Source organism: Polypterus senegalus, chromosome 16 (genome assembly GCF_016835505.1).
Source record: "Polypterus senegalus isolate Bchr_013 chromosome 16, ASM1683550v1, whole genome shotgun sequence".
Classification (NCBI taxonomy): domain Eukaryota; kingdom Metazoa; phylum Chordata; class Cladistia; order Polypteriformes; family Polypteridae; genus Polypterus; species Polypterus senegalus.
The window spans coordinates 8,381,483-8,400,050 of record NC_053169.1 but is presented as its reverse complement, the minus strand read 5'-3'; the positions used below and the strand labels follow the sequence as shown (position 1 = coordinate 8,400,050).

At 44.2% G+C, this 18,568-nt stretch overlaps 1 protein-coding gene across 1 annotated transcript in view; it reads left to right on the top strand.

The window, feature by feature from the left end:
* Nucleotides 1–18,568, top strand: part of col21a1 (collagen, type XXI, alpha 1) — a 211,993-nt gene that overhangs the window by 104,207 nt on the left and 89,218 nt on the right. The window contains exons 11-12 of the mRNA XM_039738189.1: nt 16,669–16,722; nt 17,520–17,573. Coding sequence (XP_039594123.1) covers nt 16,669–16,722; nt 17,520–17,573 — 108 coding nt within the window. The remainder of the gene's footprint in view (nt 1–16,668; nt 16,723–17,519; nt 17,574–18,568) is intronic.

The following is an 18,568-nucleotide window of genomic DNA, read 5'->3' as shown; positions in this document are numbered from 1 at the left end:
ATAAGGGGCCGCCTCACTCCATTTGGGGAGCCAGAGTCGGGAGGAGGTGGACAAAGCTTATGGAAGTAGGAATGGAGAATTGAGAGAGAGGAAGAAAAAGGAATATGTCTTTAATATTTCATACTAAGTACTGTGGGCTGCTGTGGGGAGTGAGACAAAAACGTTTCCCACAGCTGAATAAAGGTGTGTTGTGTGCTGGACTTGGCCTCTGTGTCTGTTGTGTCCGAGATTTGTATAAAGTAGGTAATACAGTGGTGTGAAAAACTATTTGCCCCCTTCCTGATTTCTTATTCTTTTGCATGTTTGTCACACAAAATGTTTCTGATCATCAAACACATTTAACCATTAGTCAAATATAACACAAGTAAACACAAAATGCAGCTTTTAAATGATGGTTTTTATTATTTAGGGAGAAAAAAAATCCAAACCTACATGGCCCTGTGTGAAAAAGTAATTGCCCCCTTGTTCAAAAATCACCTAACTGTGGTGTATCACACCTGAGTTCAATTTCCTGATTACTGCCACACCTGTTTCAATCAATAAATCACTTCAATAGGAGCTGCCTGACACAGAGAAGTAGACCAAAAGCACCTCAAAAGCTAGACATCATGCCAAGATCCAAAGAAATTGAGGAACAAATGGGAACAGAAGTAATTGAGATCTATCAGTCTGGTAAAGGTTATAAAGCCATTTCTAAAGCTTTGGGACTCCAGTGAACCACAGTGAGAGCCATTATCCACAAATGGCAAAAACATGGAACAGTGGTGAACCTTCCCATGAGTGGCCGGCCGACCAAAATTACCCCAAGAGCGCAGAGACGACTCATCCGAGAGGTCACAAAAGACCCCAGGACAACGTCAAAAGAACTGCAGGCCTCACTTGCCTCAATTAAGGTCAGTGTTCACGACTCCACCATAAGAAAGAGACTGGGCAAAAACGGCCTGCATGGCAGATTTCCAAGACGCAAACCACTGTTAAGCAAAAAGAACATTAGGGCTCGTCTCAATTTTGCTAAGAAACATCTCAATGATTGCCAAGACTTTTGGGAAAATACCTTGTGGACTGATGAGACAAAAGTTGAACTTTTGGAAGGCAAATGTCCCGGTACATCTGGCGTAAAAGGAACACAGCATTTCAGAAAAAGAACATCATACCAACTGTAAAATATGGTAGTGGTAGTGTGATGGTCTGGGGTTGTTTTGCTGCTTCAGGACCTGGAAGGCTTGCTGTGATAGATGGAACCATGAATTCTACTGTCTACCAAAAAATCCTGAAGGAGAATGTCCGGCCATCTGTTCGTCAACTCAAGCTGAAGCGATCTTGGGTGCTGCAACAGGACAATGACCCAAAACACACCAGCAAATCCACCTCTGAATGGCTGAAGAAAACAAAATGAAGACTTTGGAGTGGCCTAGTCAAAGTCCTGACCTGAATCCAATTGAGATGCTATGGCATGACCTTAAAAAGGTGCTTCATGCTAGAAAACCCTCAAATAAAGCTGAATTACAACAATTCTGCAAAGATGAGTGGGCCAAAATTCCTCCAGAGCGCTGCAAAAGACTCACTGCAAGTTATCGCAAACGCTTGATTGCAGTTATTGCTGCTAAGGGTGGCCCAACCAGTTATTAGGTTCAGGGGCAATTACTTTTTCACACAGGGCCATGTAGGTTTGGATTTTTTTTTCTCCCTAAATAATAAAAACCATCATTTAAAAACTGCATTTTGTGTTTACTTGTGTTATATTTGACTAATGGTTAAATGTGTTTGATGATCAGAAACATTTTGTGTGACAAACATGCAAAAGAATAAGAAATCAGGAAGGGGGCAAATAGTTTTTCACACCACTGTAAGTCAGTCAGTCGGTCATTGTTCAACCCACTATATCCTAACACGGGGTCAAGGGGGTCTGCTGGAGTCAATCCCAGCCAGCACAGGGCGCAAGGCAGGAACAAATCCCCAGGCAGGGCACACACACACACACACTAGGGGCAATTTAGGACCGCCAATGCACCTAACCAGCATGTCTTTGGACTGTGGGAGGAAACCAGTGTACCCGGAGGAAACCCACGCAGACACGGGGAGAACGTGCAAACTTCACACACGGAGGACCCGGGAAGCGAACCCAGGTCTCCGTACTGCGAGGTGGCAGCACTATCACTGTGCCGCCCCTAGGTAATAAGTAATAACTAAATAGAGTAAAATTAACAGAAAATTCATCCTAAATGATCAGCAATGGTAGAAAACAAATGAATAATAATAAAAATGGAATAAAGAAACCAGAAAAAGAAATATCAGTGCAAACCAGGGGAGGAACGCTGGCTTAACCATCCATCCATTATCCAACCCAACCCCACCTACAGGGTCACGGGGGTCTGCTGGAGCCAATCCCAGCCAACACAGGGCGCAAGGCAGGAAACAAACCCCAGGCAGGGCGCCAGCCCACCGCAATAGCTTAACCATGATAGGTTTTAAGCTTCATTTCAAACTCCGATTTCCTCCTGGTACTGTTAAGATGTGCAAATAAATGCAAGTTTTACGAAAGCTCTATATCTGGTTACAATTTGTCGAGATTCAGATGAGCTCTTCTGAAACATCCAGCCTGAGGAGTGAAGGAATAATTAGCTCCAACTCTGGATAATCCCAGATGGACAAGGCATGTAATGATAACCAGCTGGAAATAAACATTCAGGCAATAAGATACAAGAGTCCATACAAGTGATGGTGGCGGGTATCCATTATAAAATGTACCGAATCCTGTGTAGAGATCTAATCCTGTTTTTGTAGTATATGGGCACAAGCCCCCGAATGAGGTGGCAGCCCATCACAGAGGACGCTAACTTACAAGAGTCCTCCAATATCGTTACTGTCACCACGGCTACTCCTTCCACGTTGCTCCCAGGGTCTTTTTTCTGCCACGTCCACTGCCTGCACATTCACAGCACCAGCTCTCCCTCACACCACACACACTTGGGGTCCCAGCTGACAATATCTGCACTCACTTTTTCTAACTGCATGAGCTGATGGAAATCAGGACCCATTGTAAGTGTTTTTAGCTGATCGTGAGGTTAGACACTTACAGTGGTGTGAAAAACTATTTGCCCCCTTCCTGATTTCTTATTCTTTTGCATGTTTGTCACACAAAATGTTTCTGATCATCAAACACATTTAACCATTAGTCAAATATAACACAAGTAAACACAAAATGCAGTTTTTAAATGATGGTTTTTATTATTTAGGGAGAAAAAAAAAAATCCAAACCTACATGGCCCTGTGTGAAAATGTAATTGCCCCCTGAACCTAATAACTGGTTGGGCCACCCTTAGCAGCAATAACTGCAATCAAGCGTTTGCGATAACTTGCAATGAGTCTTTTACAGAGCTCTGGAGGAATTCTGGCCCACTCATCTTTGCAGAATTGTTGTAATTCAGCTTTATTTGAGGGTTTTCTAGCATGAAGCGCCTTTTTAAGGTCATGCCATAGCATCTCAATTGGATTCAGGTCAGGACTTTGACTAGGCCACTCCAAAGTCTTCATTTTGTTTTTCTTCAGCCATTCAGAGGTGGATTTGCTGGTGTGTTTTGGGTCATTGTCCTGTTGCAGCACCCAAGATCGCTTCAGCTTGAGTTGACGAACAGATGGCGGACATTCTCCTTCAGGATTTTTGGTAGACAGTAGAATTCATGGTTCCATCTATCACAGCAAGCCTTCCAGGTCCTGAAGCAGCAAAACAACCCCAGCCCATCACACTACCACCACCATATTTTACTGTTGGTATGATGTTCTTTTTCTGAAATGCTGTGTTCCTTTTACGCCAGATGTAACGGGACATTTGCCTTCCAAAAAGTTCAACTTTTGTCTCATCAGGCCACAAGGTATTTTCCCAAAAGTCTTGGCAATCATTCAGATGTTTCTTAGCAAAATTGAGATGAGCCCTAATGTTCTTTTTGCTTAACAGTGGTTTGCGTCTTGGAAATCTGCCATGCAGGCCGTTTTTGCCCAGTCTCTTTCTTATGGTGGAGTCGTGAACACTGACCTTAATTGAGGCAAGTGAGGCCTGCAGTTCTTTAGACGTTGTCCTGGGGTCTTTTGTGACCTCTCAGATGAGTCGCTCTCTGCGCTCTTGGGGTAATTTTGGTCGGCCGGCCACTCCTGGGAAGGTTCACCACTGTTCCATGTTTTTGCCATTTGTGGATAATGGCTCTCACTGTGGTTCGCTGGAGTCCCAAAGCTTTAGAAATGGCTTTATAACCTTTACCAGACTGATAGATCTCAATTACTTCTGTTCTCATTTGTTCCTGAATTTCTTTGGATCTTGGCATGATGTCTAGCTTTTGAGGTGCTTTTGGTCTACTTCTCTGTGTCAGGCAGCTCCTATTTAAGTGATTTCTTGATTGAAACAGGTGTGGCAGTAATCAGGCCTGGGGGTGGCTACGGAAATTGAACTCAGGTGTGATACACCACAGTTAGGTTATTTTTGAACAAGGGGGCAATTACTTTTTCACACAGGGCCATGTAGGTTTGGATTTTTTTTTTCTCCCTAAATAATAAAAACCATCATTTAAAAACTGCATTTTGTGTTTACTTGTGTTATATTTGACTAATGGTTAAAAGTGTTTGATGATCAGAAATATTTTATGTGACAAACATGCAAAAGAATAAGAAATCAGGAAGGGGGCAAATAGTTTTTCACACCACTGTATATTACATTTAAACTCACTCCGTTTCTCTACAGGCCTCATGTCTACTAAACACGACAGAATAGAAACGTGGACCATTCATTTGACTACAATTTATTGTTTTTGGTCTGTGGCTAATTTTACCTTTATGATATAAATTAGTAATACGTTTACTGTAATAGCTGAGTTAGCTTGACTGAGTCTCATTTGTGAAGCTTTGGTTATACCCCCTAGAAAGCAATACAGCTATAGCTAATAATGGCGTCTTATCTGGAACCTCAGAGGTCAAGGCCGTTTAACTAGCGTGGGCGCTATAATAAAACTTCTGGGGCTCAGTTGCTATCTCAGCGTCTGTTGGATAAATTTCATCTGCAACCTCAGATGCTCAGTTGTAGCAGCGCTATGGGACTTAACCCTTTCACCCCTGGATTTTCAGTTTTTATGGCAAAAAGTATTTTGTGAGATATTCTACCTTTGGGGTGTCTAGGAAGCTCAAAAATGAAAAAAAAACACCAAACATTCACTATAATTATACTCATCCTCCTACTTTCAGGATGAAAGAAATACTATTGTTCCCTTTTGGAATTTGAAAACTTATCCTGAAAAGTAAAGTCAGAGATCAAATCCAAATGGGGCAACGCGTGGCCATAAAAATCTTCAAAAGAAAGAGTCAACGCCTGTTCCATTACGATGGAAGGTCCTCCAATTTACAGGGAAAACTTGAGGGTTGGTGGCAGGATTGGCATTCGAGCCAACGTAAAAAAACCTCCCACTGGTCCAGTGTGGCGCTGAGGTGTCACCCGCTACACTCGGGTCCCAAGCCAGCGGGCGGGTGCATCATGTGGTATAAGCGAATACTCCTGTGCTCCCCTCAAGTAGTGGACACCATTTTCTTTAGCTGAAGCTTGCCAGCTTCCTGTGGGCAGTGTTTTCTAGAATGTCCTGCACAGAATCCCCCCTTGCCAAAGTGGTTTGGGGCACTTCCCACAACCACAGCCCTGCAATAAATTTGACATCCTGAAGACTCAGGGGTTGGGTAGTTAGACTTGAAAGTACACCAAGAAGCCTAACGAAACACTGAAATTACTGTTGGCATGTCTAGTTTACAAATAAAGACGTACAAAATCCTCATCAACTTATGTACCAAATCCACAGTGGACTACGCAAGGTGCTTGGACAAAAGCCGGAACAAAGATCCCTCCCGGCTGGGTGTCCTGGGCATGGGTTCATGATGCTGAAAGACCCGAATGAGCCGATGACCCCAGGTACCATCACTGATGATGTGTGCCAATCCTGCCACCATAAAAAAAAAACCTCCCACTGGTCCAGTGTGGTGCTGAGGTGTCAATCCAGGGGGGTTCGTCGTATGGTGGGTACAGTAACACATTATCGGCCCAGGCTCCCAACCTCTCCTCTCCTCTCCTCCAGTTCCATTTGCTACTGAGAGATACAAAGAAATGGAGGATGGGGGCTGACACTTTAAATGCCATAAAAGCCACAGTTTCACCCCAGGGAACATACCTGTGATCAGCTTCATTAATATGCACAATTATTGAAAGACTTCTGCAAAGAAATAGTCTCGTAAAGATGTCATCAAAGATCAGCAATCATTTATAACCAAACATGACTACAAAGTTATTACACAAGCTGGCAAGACATGAGACAGGTTGAATGTCCATTTGGTGAAGTGATGGAAGGTTTTTAACGGATGTGCTCTTGAGGAAAAAAGCCCAATCCACTCCTGGAGTCAAACAGATCTTACAAGATAAGAGGAACAGCGACTTTCCTGTGGACAGACATTGCCGGACTTTCCTTAGGCCAGACGTCCTACACCGTCCTGAGACTCGGCAGTCGCTTTTGGGGGGCATGTCTCTCATCGAGGCAGCTTTGGTTGGTTCCCGAATGGGTCCCCCTTTAAATACTTCACTAAAGCTGATGTTCACAGATGTCTCGACACTACGGGCGACTCCAATGATAGTAAACTTCGCACATCTTTCCAGTTTAGTCTTGGATTTCAAGCACATCACAGATAGAATAATAACAAAAAAAATAAAAAAAAAATACAAAAAATGGAAATTGAATTCTGCTTTTATTCACTTAAACAATTCCAAAATGAAAAGCATGTGCAGCCAGTAATCTGTAATAGTACACCCCTGTGTATTTTAGAGTGAGACGCAAATGGCATCAAATATGGCATACAAATGGCTCGGTGCCACCTTAAGATTGTAATCATTTTGGACTCTGGCAAAAATAATTTTGAAAATTATCCTTCACGGCCAAAACAAAAAATAGTGCCGATTTAAAGCAGAACTGCCCGTGTTTTCTTATAAGGGGAGGGTGGGCACACGTCTTTATATCTCAGCGGGTCCAATGGGTTTCTGCAGCCTTTTTGTATATTTGTTTTTTTTGTTTATGTTGTTGCTTGTAAAGATTGGTTTCTGATCTGCAAGTGTAATTATAGCAAATAATAAACAAGCAAACAAACAAATAAATAAATAAATACATTCTTAGCTTTGGATGCATGCGGCACAGTTGGAGTCTTTTTTAACAGTACTCTGGTTTTCCTTTGGAGTTTAAATACTTGGGATCAACAGTACAGAGTAACTGGGAATGTGGAAGAGACGTGAAGAAGAGAGTGCAGGCAGAGTGGAGTGTCAGGAGTGACTTGGGACAGACGGGTATCAGCAATCAGTGGCATAGCTCGAGTTTGTGCCGCTCGGGGCAGGGCAGTGCTTCAATTTGCTGCCCTCCAACATATCTGAATACGTTAACCTATTTAAATAGAAAATTTAAATGACGTTTACAGAAAAATTAAGATAAATCTTGCATAGATTTATTTCATATATAGAGAAACAACAATAATTTTTCAAATATAATTATTTAAAAGCGTCAACTAGACATGAGTATAGACGCACTGATAAGCTGTGTTCTAATTATTAGTTTAAAATAATTACGCTGCGAAAACCTGAACCAGTGTGGTGTACAAGTGATAGGTGGAGATGAGCAAAAACGCGTTTGGACTGATAACGAAACGAAATTCTAAATTGTAAATTACCGTATTTACGCGTGTACCACGCGCAAATTTTTTCCCCGAAAATTAGCATTAGAAAATCAGGTGCACGTCATACATGAGGAAATGTAATTCTGTAATGTTTACTTCTTCTGCTTGGGCTCGCTCGCTCGCTCTTGTTTTTGAATCAGTTTGCCGTCGTCATTCAGCATGGATAGTAGCAAGCGTTTATGATCTTTCACGGGGGGAGAGAAACTAAAAGTGATTTTGGAAGCAGAGAAGATAGGAAATTGGGCAGCAGGTCGCAAGTATGGTGTTCCAGAGTCATGTGTTCGAGACTGGTGACGGGAAGAAAGAAAAACTTTTGTCATGCAACAAAAACAGAAGGGCATTTCGCGTAAAATGTGCCCTAAACGATTCCTATACAATCACAACGTGCATCGCACGTGGGGCAAAACGATTATCGCGATTTTCTTTGTAAAAATTAGGGCGCACGTCTTACACGAGGGTGGGTGGTACACGAGTAAAAACGGTAGTTGTTATCTTCCTAGAAATTGTTATCGGTGTCACGTTTTTGCTTATTTTGTTATTGCCTATTGTTAAATTTCAACTGCTGTGTCTGATGTCGTCACAGAAGGACAGTCTGAAAATTATTTTCAAAGCATTTGTGGATAAAAATCAGAGAATATGACTTTTTTTATTAATGAGTGATATTTTTTGGAACCCTGCTGCTAACACATGAATTGTACTGAGCCTTTTGGCCAATAATGTCGGCACAGAAGACAGAGCTGGAGGTGGCAGAATTAAAGATGCTAAGATTTTCATTGGGTGTAACGAGGATGGACAGGATTAGAAATGAGGACATTAGGGGGTCAGCTCAGGTGGGACGGTTTGGTTACAAAGTCAGGGAGGCGAGATTGCATTGGTTTGTGCAGAGGAGAGATGCTGGGTATATTGGGAGAAGGGTGCTAAGGACAGAGCTGCCAGGTAAGGGGAACAGAGGAAGGCCTAAGAGAAGGACCTGCAAGTGGTGGAGAGGACAGGAAGATATGGAAAAAGATGATCTGCTGTGGCAACCCCTAACAGGAGCAGCCGAAAGAAGAAGAAGAAGAAGAATCATGAAGACCTTCGAGAGGCTGGTCCTGGACTATTTTAGTCCTGTTGTGGTAGACCACCTGGACCCACTGTGGCTTGTGTATTGGACAAAGATTGGAGTGGAGGATACCATTGTGTCTCTGCTCCACAAGGCTGGACAAGGCTGGCAGCACTGTGAGGAGGATGTGTTTTGATTTCTCCAGTTGCCTTCAGTACCATCCAATCATTTCTGTTAAGGGGTAAACTTCACGGATATGCTGGTGGGTGAGCCTGTGGTGTCCCGGATTCCGGACTGCCTGTCAGGTAGACTCCAGGACTGTGTTACTGATATGGACATTAAAGCCGTCATATTTAGCAATTTGTCACATATCTGTGGCATGCACAGACATCATCAGCTGCTGAGGGTCTTCTCTGTTGATGCTCTGCCAAGCCTCTAATGCAGCCATCTTCAGCTCCTGCTTGTTTCAGGGGACTTGTCCCTTCTTTAAGTTTTCTCTTCTGCATATGGAAGGCCTGCTCAATTAGATTCAAATCAGGTGACTGGTCTGACCATTCTAGAATTTTCCATTTTCCAGCTCTGATAAACTCCTGTGCTGCCTCAGCTGTATGTTTGGATCATCATCTTGTTGTAGGATGAAGTGCCGTCCACTGAGTTTGGAGACATTTACTGGAACTTGAGCAGATCAGCTGTTTCTAAACACCTCAGATTGTATTGTGCATCTGCCATCGGCAGTTCCATCATCAATGACCCATCTTTATTTCCTTCTTATCAATAAAAAATCAAAAGCAGAGAACTTTCTGGAAGTGTTTTGCCGTTCAGCTAGTGGTCAGCTGGCCGTTGTTTCTGTGACTTTGCACTTCAGGGTGTTTAGAGGATCACAGGCCTCCTGACTCATCTTGGAAAACGTTTTTTTGCAGACTTGTGCAGTTTTGCAGTCTGGCAGGCTATCAGCTTTTCCAGCGACTCACCGTATTTCACAGGGATCGACATCTCCGGGATGTGAATGTGGAAAATATTTCTGTACATGTACAAGAAACTGGAATGGAGTCAACTCAGCCGGTTAAGAAGAAAAACAGTCAGGCCAGTCGTAGGCTGCGAGTGTGAAATCAGTTGTCGTTACGGGAGCAGGACGTGGACGTTTGAAGAAGTTCATGTGTCCTCCGTGTCTCCGTTCTTGTCCATGATAACAGCCATAGTGAGCACATTGTAGGCAGTTTGTTTGAGCTGAATTCACTTTCTTTCTCTTCACTTTCCTCACATTTTGTTGTTGCAGCCTTGTGCTAAAGTCATACGTATGAATTTGTTTTCTCCTCTCATTAAGCACCACTCAATACAGTCATATGAAAAAGTTTGGGACCCCCTCTCAGCCTGCATAATAACTGACTCTCCTTTCAACAAAAAAGATGTCAGTGGTATGTCTTTCATTTCCTAGGAACATCTGAGCACTGCGGTGTTTTCTGAACAAAGATTTTTAGTGACGCAGTATTTAGTTGTATGAAATTAAATCAAATGTGAAACTGGCTGTGCACAAATGTGGGTCCCCTTGTCATTGTGCTGATTTGAATGCCTGTCACTGCTCAGTGCTGATCACTTGGTATGATGAGCTCGTCAAGCCTTGAACTTCACAGACAGGAGTGCCCAGTCACGAGTGGTCAAAGGTATTTAAGGTGGTCAATTACAAGTTGTGCTTCCTTCCCTTTGACTCTCCTCTGAAGAGCGACAGACAGCATGGGATCCTCAAAGCAACTCTCCAAAGATCTGAAAAGAAAGATTGTTGAGTCTCCTGGTTTAGGGGAAGGCTACAAAAAGCTATCTGAGAGGTTTAAACTGTCAGTTTCAACTGTAAGGAATGGAATCAGGAAATGGAAGGCCACAGGCACAGTTGATGTTAAACCAACAGGTCTGGCAGGCCAAGAAAAATACAGGAGCGTCATATGGAGAGGCAGGATTGTGAGAATGGTTACAGACAACCACAGATCACCTCCAAAGACCTGCAAGAACATCTTGCTGCAGATGGTGTATCTGGACATCGTTCTACAATTCAAAGAACATCTGTATGGCAGGGTGATGAGAAAGAAGCCCTTTCTGCACTCACACCACAAACAGAGTCGCTTGTTGTATCAAATGCTCATTTAGACAAGACAGATTCATTTTGGAACAAAGTGCTTTGGACTGATGAGACACAAATGGAGTTATTTGGTCCTAACAAAAAGCGATTTGCATGGCGGAAGAAGAACACCGCATTCCAAGATAAACACCTGCTACCTCCTGTCAAATGTGGTGGAGGTCCCATCATGCTGTGGGGCCGTGTGGCCAGTTTAGGGACTGGGGCCCTTGTTAAAGCTGATGGTCGCATGAATTCAACCCAATATCAGCAAATTCTTCAGGATAATGTTCAAGAATCAGTCACAAAGTTGAAGTTACTTAAGAAGGGGTTGGATATTCCAACAAGACGATGACCCAAAACACAGTTGGAAATCTACAAAGGCATTCATGCAGAGGGAGAAGTACAATGTTCTGGAATGGCCGTCACAGTCCCCTGACTTGAATATCATCAGAAATCTATGGGATGATTTGAAGCAGGCTGTCCATCAAATTGAACTGAACTGGAGAGATTTTGTATAAAGAATGGTCAGAAATACCTCCATCCAGAATCCAGACACTCGTCACAGGCTATAGGAGGACAGCGTCTGGAGTCTCAAAGGAGCAAAAGGAGGCTCAACTAAGTTTTGATGTCATATCTCTGTTGAGGTGCCCACATTTATACACCTGTCTAATTTTGTTATGATGCATATTGCATATTTTCTGTTAATCCAATAAACTTCATGTCACTGCTGAAATCCTACTGTGTCCATAAGGCATGTCAGATATTAAAAGGAAGTTGCTACTTTGAAAGCTCAGCCAATGACAAACAAAAATCCAAAGAATTAAGAGGCGATCCCAAACGTTTTCATATGACTGTACCTCGGAATGACAAACTGAAAACAGGACTTTAGAAGTTTTTTCAAAAGTATTAAAAATATAACAAATATCCCTTTAACACAAGTATTTGGGCCTTTAACTCAGTCCTTTGTGATTCAAGCCTGGAGTTCTCTTTGGGTCTCACATAACAAGCTTTGCACACCTGGATTTGGATCGGGTTACCCACGTAACACCTGGCCGTGGCAGATAGAAGGTCATTTCCTGTAAGTGCCAATAGGGACTCTGCTCTGTCGGGCCCTTGAGCAAGGCCCTTATCCTGCAATTGCTGAGCGCTTTGAGTAGTGAGATATGCACGATATAAATGCAAAGAATTATTATTATTAATTATTTTCGGTGGGGGTGACTGGACCAGCGTGTCTGCATCGGGGAGTTGCCAACCAGGATTCTGAGATGTTTCTTCGTGCGGTGGGTGCGGGAATGCGCTGTATTCTAAGTAGGCTTTCGTGTCTCTTTAAAGGGTTTTTGCTGTTCTTGTCTGCAGATCTTCTCAAGCTCTGACAGGTTGGATGGAGACCATCAGGGTTGGATATGTTCACGTCACTCCATAGATGTTTGATTGGGTTCAGTTCTAGGCTTTGGCTGGACCACTCATGGACATTCCCAGTGTTGTTTCTAGGCCACTCCTTGGTTATCAAGCACAAAGGGAAATATCTTTGCTGGCTTTGTCGATTTTCATAAAGCGTTCGACTCAGTTGATCGAGCTGCCCTGTGGTACATCCTGAGGGTTCCCAGGATCCCCAGATGGTTGCTGGATGTCATGGCCGGCCTGTACTCTTGTACTATGAGTGCTGTGTAGAGTGGAGGCAGACCTTCTGTTTTTCTGGGGTCCGTCAGCGGTCTGTTCTGCTCTGTTCAATGGGGTCCATCAGCTGGGGGGCATCTTTTGGTGAACAGAGACTCGCTGATCTTGACTTTGCTGACAATGCTGTGATCTTCACAGAGTCAATGGAGGCTCTGATTGGGGCTCACGAGAGACGGAGAGAAGGGTCCGAGTGTCTGGGCTTGCGAGGGTCCTGATAAAAGCCAAAGAGCCAGGCCTTTAATGACCTCTTGGGCACTGCAGTGTGTCTGTCTGCGGAGAGACGTTCTGAATCCTCTGTCTGTCAGACGACGGCTGCTGTTTTGGTTGTTTCTTTTCCCGTTCCGCATACAGTGTGTTAAATTCAGGAGGCCCAAACTGTTAGTCGAACTGACATCTGCAAGAATGAAGTGCGCCTAATGTTCCACGTTTAAGGTCAGCTCAGCACAAGTGGTCTTTGTGAGTCGGCACATTAATTCCCTGCATGCGTTTCATGACATTTCACCACGGATGTCCAGTTAAATGCGGGTCTTGTTTTATTATCCAAAGGATACGGCTCGTTGATTCAAGTCTACCATTGTTTTAAAAATTAAACAGAGAAAAAAATAAAGAAGTTAAAGGTCAATCTGAGTGGAAATCTAGGAACACTGAAATGCCTCCATAAATTAAAACAGTTTAGCGTAATAAGATCCTTTGTGTACCTTGTATATTTAGACATTTTCCAGAAATGCTACATAAATGAAATCCTACTCATTCTTTCCCACTCAAAGTGATTTCAATGCCTTTAACTTATTTTAAGACAGAATAATTTATTCAAGAGCTAAAATAGCACAGTCCTAAATAAAACAAGCTGGACTGCAAATTTCATTTGTGCAAACTTTTAAGTATTTTAACTGCACCGTGGTGAGCATTGAAGATTTTTTATCAGTCTTTTTATGATTATTTGGTGTTTTGACATATTGGCTTTGTATGAGGAAGTCGGGAATGGCAGAGAAGTACGTAAGAATTTTACAGGTGTGGCAGATGGCTGGGGCGCCCCTTCACCACATCTGCCAGGCGGACAAGGGTTGGAATGCCAGTATCTCCCCCTAGAGGCTAGATGGCAGCATCCCTGGGTTGCAGTGGTGCCTCAGACTACCCCAGGGCTTCATGGGGATTGGAGTTCTGTGCAGCTCTGTGGGGTTCCGCAGGCTCCGCCATGGGGTGCTGTGCCAGGAACGCCTGGCCCCTTTTGGGCACTGGTTTCGCTGCACCTGGAGGCCAGCAATCAACCACCTGGAGCACTTCAAGGTGCATGATAAAAGGGAGCCAGAAACCACCACTCGTTGGCCAGAGTCGGGTGGAAGGAGGACAAAGCTGTGGAGAAGTGGTGGTGAAAGAGAGGAGTGTGGTGACTCAGTGATTAGTGCTTGGGACTGTATTGTGGCTTGGAGGGATTACGGGAAAGACGTGCCCTCCTGCTGAAGAAAAATACAAGTCTTTTGTTTTATACGTGCCTCCGTTGTCAAGTCTGTGCCGGGTCGGGCGCAATATAGCGCCTTTCTTACACAGGGTATGTGCGAGGGAAGTGTGACAGGTCTGCGGTAGGAGTGACGGAAGTGGGATTACATCAGGGATCGACTCTGAGCCCTTTCTTATTGGCAATGGTGATGGACAGTTTGACAGACGAGATTAGACATGAGTCGCCATGGACTTTGATGTATGCTGATGACATTGTGATCTGTAGGGAGAGTAGGGAGCAGGTCAAGGAGACCCTGGACAGATGGAGATATGAGAGAAGAGGAATGAAGTTCAGTAGGACCACCAAGAAAGAATATATGTGTGTGAATGAGAGGGAGGTCAGTGGAATGGTGAGGATGCAGGGAGTGGCAGAGAAGTATGTAAGAGTTGAACAGGATATGTATGAGGGAAGTGTGACAGTGGTGAGGAGTGACGGAGGTGGGATTACATCAGGGATCGGCTCTGAGTCCTTTATTATCTGCAGTGGTTGACAGACGAGATTAGACAGGAGTCCCCATGGACTTTGATGTTTGCTGATGACATTGTGATCTGTAGTGAGAGTAGGGAGCAGGCTGAGGAGGCCATGGAGAGGTGGAGATATGAGAGAAGAGGAATGAAGGTCAGTAGGACCACCAAGACAGAATACATGTGTGTGAACGAGAGGGAGGTCAGTGGAATGGTGAGAATGCAAGGAGTAGAGTTGGTGAAGGTGAAGGAGCTTAAATACTTGGGATCAACAGTACAGAGTAGTGGGGATTGTGGAAGAGAAGTGAAGAAGAGAGAGCAGGCAGAGTGGAGTGGGTGGAGAAGAGTGTCAGGAGTGATTTGTGACAGACGGGTATCAGCAAGAGTGACAGTGAAGGTCTACAGGACGGTAGTGAGACCAGCTTTGTTATATGGGCTGGAGACGGTGGCACAGGAGACAGAGCCGGAGGTGGTAGAGTTAAAGATGTTTTAATTTGTATTGGGGGTGACGAGGATGGACAGGATTAGAAACGAGGACATTAGAGGGTCAGCTCAGGTGGGAGACAAAGTCAGAGGGGCGAGATTGTGTTGGATTGGACATGTGCAGAGGAGAGATACTGGGTATATTGGGAGAAGTTCAAGTTCATGTTCAAAGTATATTGTAATGTGCACAGTAAGGAGACACGTTTCCCTGTACAATGAAATTCTTTCTTTGCTGTCCACACCAAATGCCAAAACCAACATATAGAGATAAACTTAAACAATAAGTAGCCGATAGATGCTTTGGTGGAGGGATATACATCCATCCATCCATCATCCAACCCACTATATCCTAACTACAGGGTCACGGGGGTCTGCTATAGCCAAAGGGCGCAAGGCAGGACAACTAACCCCAGGCAGGGTTCCATCCCACCGCAGGGCGCACACACACACCAAGCACACAGCAGGGACAATTTAGGATCGCCAATGCACCTAACCTGCATGTCTCTGGACTGTGGGAGGAAACCCACGCAGACACGGGGAGAACATGCAAACTCCACGAGAAGCGAACCCAGGTCTCCTCACTGCAAGGTAGCAGCGCTACCCACTGCGCCACCCTGGGATACACACACACACATATATATATATATATATATACTGTATATATATATATATATTCTACGTGGGAAATTGACATTATTGTTTTTGTTATTGTGTTTCATATAATATATTTATACACCTATTTTACATATCTGCTTTTGTGTACTTGTGTTTAACGGCCGATTGAGGGGAAATTACTATTTGTTAGAGGTACGGCTTGGTATATGAAGGTTCGCCTCAGTAATTCATCCAGGCCACAGGTCTTGGCAGCATAGCTGCCAGCTGGGTCAGGGGTCGGCCGTTACAGAGCGGCACTGCAAACAACTCCCACAGCAGCGCCCTCTCCTGGTGCTTTGGGTAAGTTAACTCATAGAGTTCAGAGAAAGTCACTTCTCTGGAAATAAATTGAAGGGGAAAGTAATGAAGTAAGAACAGATACGACTGAATTGATTGATCAATAACTATCTGTAGGTTCTTATTGTAAAGAACTGGCGTTATCAACCTGCAGCTTAATGGTGTTTGAACTAATTAATAACACAAGAAAGGTGCTGCTGCTCTAACTGATGTAAACACAGGATGAGTTTAAAAATGGAGAGTGGAGTTGGGAGGCTTGGCTGCAGTAACTTAAGCCCCTGATGTCTGCTGGTCAATCCTGATCTTCCAGTCCCCAGATATTCATGAACATCCACTACCACACAATCACCATTTTGATTCCCATCTCTATGGAGTTTGCATGTTCTCCTCACGCTCTCCAACAAAGCTTGATCGATATCTCCGACCTGATCTGATGTGAATGACTCGCTAGACTGGCACCTGCCCCGTTCCAGAGATCAGAATCCAGTCATGTTGACCTCAGCAAGAATAAATTGACTTGAGGAAAGGGAAGTGCTCAATTTAGTCGATTTCTCTTCAAATGTTTAGGCATATTTCCTACATTTGAATGCTTTGAAAATGGCCTCAGAAATGTAACAAAATAGAAGAGGAGATACCTGCAAAGTTCCACCTTCCAGTTGTAATCTAATGAAAGGTTTTCTTTTTTTTGTTCCCTTTTAATTTGTAGGGCATCCCAGGACACCCTGGAACCCCAGGCCGACCAGGCTCTCCAGGAATTCAGGTAATTTACACCATCATTTTCCAAAATGATCTTATTATAATGCTCAATTACAATGTGGTTTTTGACGTAAACACTGTAGGTGGCACACGGGATGGACGGGCATCCAGGCCAGGAACCTTACCCAGATGGGAGGCTCCCGAGGGAACATAAAGGTGTCCTGACCGGACTTAACACCATCCCTGGCCATGGGAAATGAAGAGGACAGGGAAGGACTGTCCCTGGGTGATGTTTACACCCCATGGGCGCTAGATGGCAGCAGTCCTCCATATCGGTACCCATTCAGGAACCAGCAGGGAATGCTGGGAATTTTCGTCCATCAGTGCAGCCCTGCTGGGGTCCTTGGGTGGCCACAAGGGGGTGTTACAGGGAGATGCGCTCCCCAAAATATGGGACTTCTGCATGACCCGGGAGTACCTCCAACGGGCGGTGGGTCCTTAAGAAAAGGAACTGCACTCCCTTATCCAGGCGAGTTGGAGCTGGGAGGACGTGGAGCAACACTCAGCTGGAGGAGGGTATTGTGCTGGTGAGAGGAGATAAAGAAAACCTGTGCTTGTGTTACTTTCATTTGAACCCGAGACATTGGGTGTGATCGTATTTGGGGGTTTGGGGCTCGCTGACGCCCCTGGTTCTATCACAACACCAGTTTTTATTCTGTTCTATTTGTTTAGCCTAACATGGCCCCCAGCTACTGCAATCAACATTCCAGGAAAAAGTTTGGGTGGACGGCAGGACCTCTCAGCCCCAATTTTTCTTAGTATGTTTAACACTCATATAGGAATTGTTTTGATATTTTTCAGGGGCCTGAAGGACCAAGAGGATATAAAGGCGAGCCTGGCAGATCTGGCGAGTCGGTATGGTGAATTTAATAAGAAAATTATTTAAAGTTTTATAGGATTATGAGTGTCATGTGTTTGGACGATAGTGACATTTTTATTTAGATGGGCTAATCGACTTCAACTATAGGCCAGTAAGCTTAACGTGCACCACAGGTCAAGTAATGGAAGGAATTATTAAGGACAAGATTGAGCAGCACATGGCAGGAGCATACGTTTTACGGAAGAGCCAGCATGGATTCAGACGAGGAGGTCGTGTTTTACTAACTTGCTGGAATTCTATGAGGAAGAAACTAAAGGATATGAGCAGAGTGGAGCACATGAGATTATCTTGACTTTCAGAAAGCATTTGATAAGGTGCCACACGAGAGGCTGGGCATCAAACTGAAAGAAGTGGCAGTTCAGGGTGTGGTGGGGGCAGAATTGGCTCAGACACAGGAAGCAGAGGGTGATGGGGGTGAGGAACCTCATCAGAACTGGCCGATGTTAAGAGTGGTGACCAGCAGGGGGCACTGCTATTTATAATATATAGGAATGATTTGCACAGGAATATAAACAACAAGCTGGTCAAGTTTACAGATGATACCAAGCTGGGTGGATTGGCAGATAATCGAGAATCTGTTGAGTCATCACCGAGGGACCTGGAGAACAGACAGGCTTGGGCAGATTTGTGGCAGATGAAAATTTAATGTCAGAAAATGTAAAGAATTACACATAGGAAGTAAAAATGTGAGGTTTGAATACACAATGGGGGGGTCTGAAAATCCAGAGAACGTCATATGAGAAGGATTTAGGAGTCGTAGTGGACTCGACACGATCAACTGTCAGGCAGTGTTCAGCATCCATTAAGAAGGCTAACAGACTGTCAGGTTATATAGCGCCTTGATGTGTGGAGTACCAGTCACAGGAGGTTCTGCTCAGGCTTTATAACCCACTGGTGAGGCCTCATCTGGAGTCCTGGGTGCAGTTTGGGTCTCCAGGCTACAAAAAAGGACATAACAGCACCAGAGAAG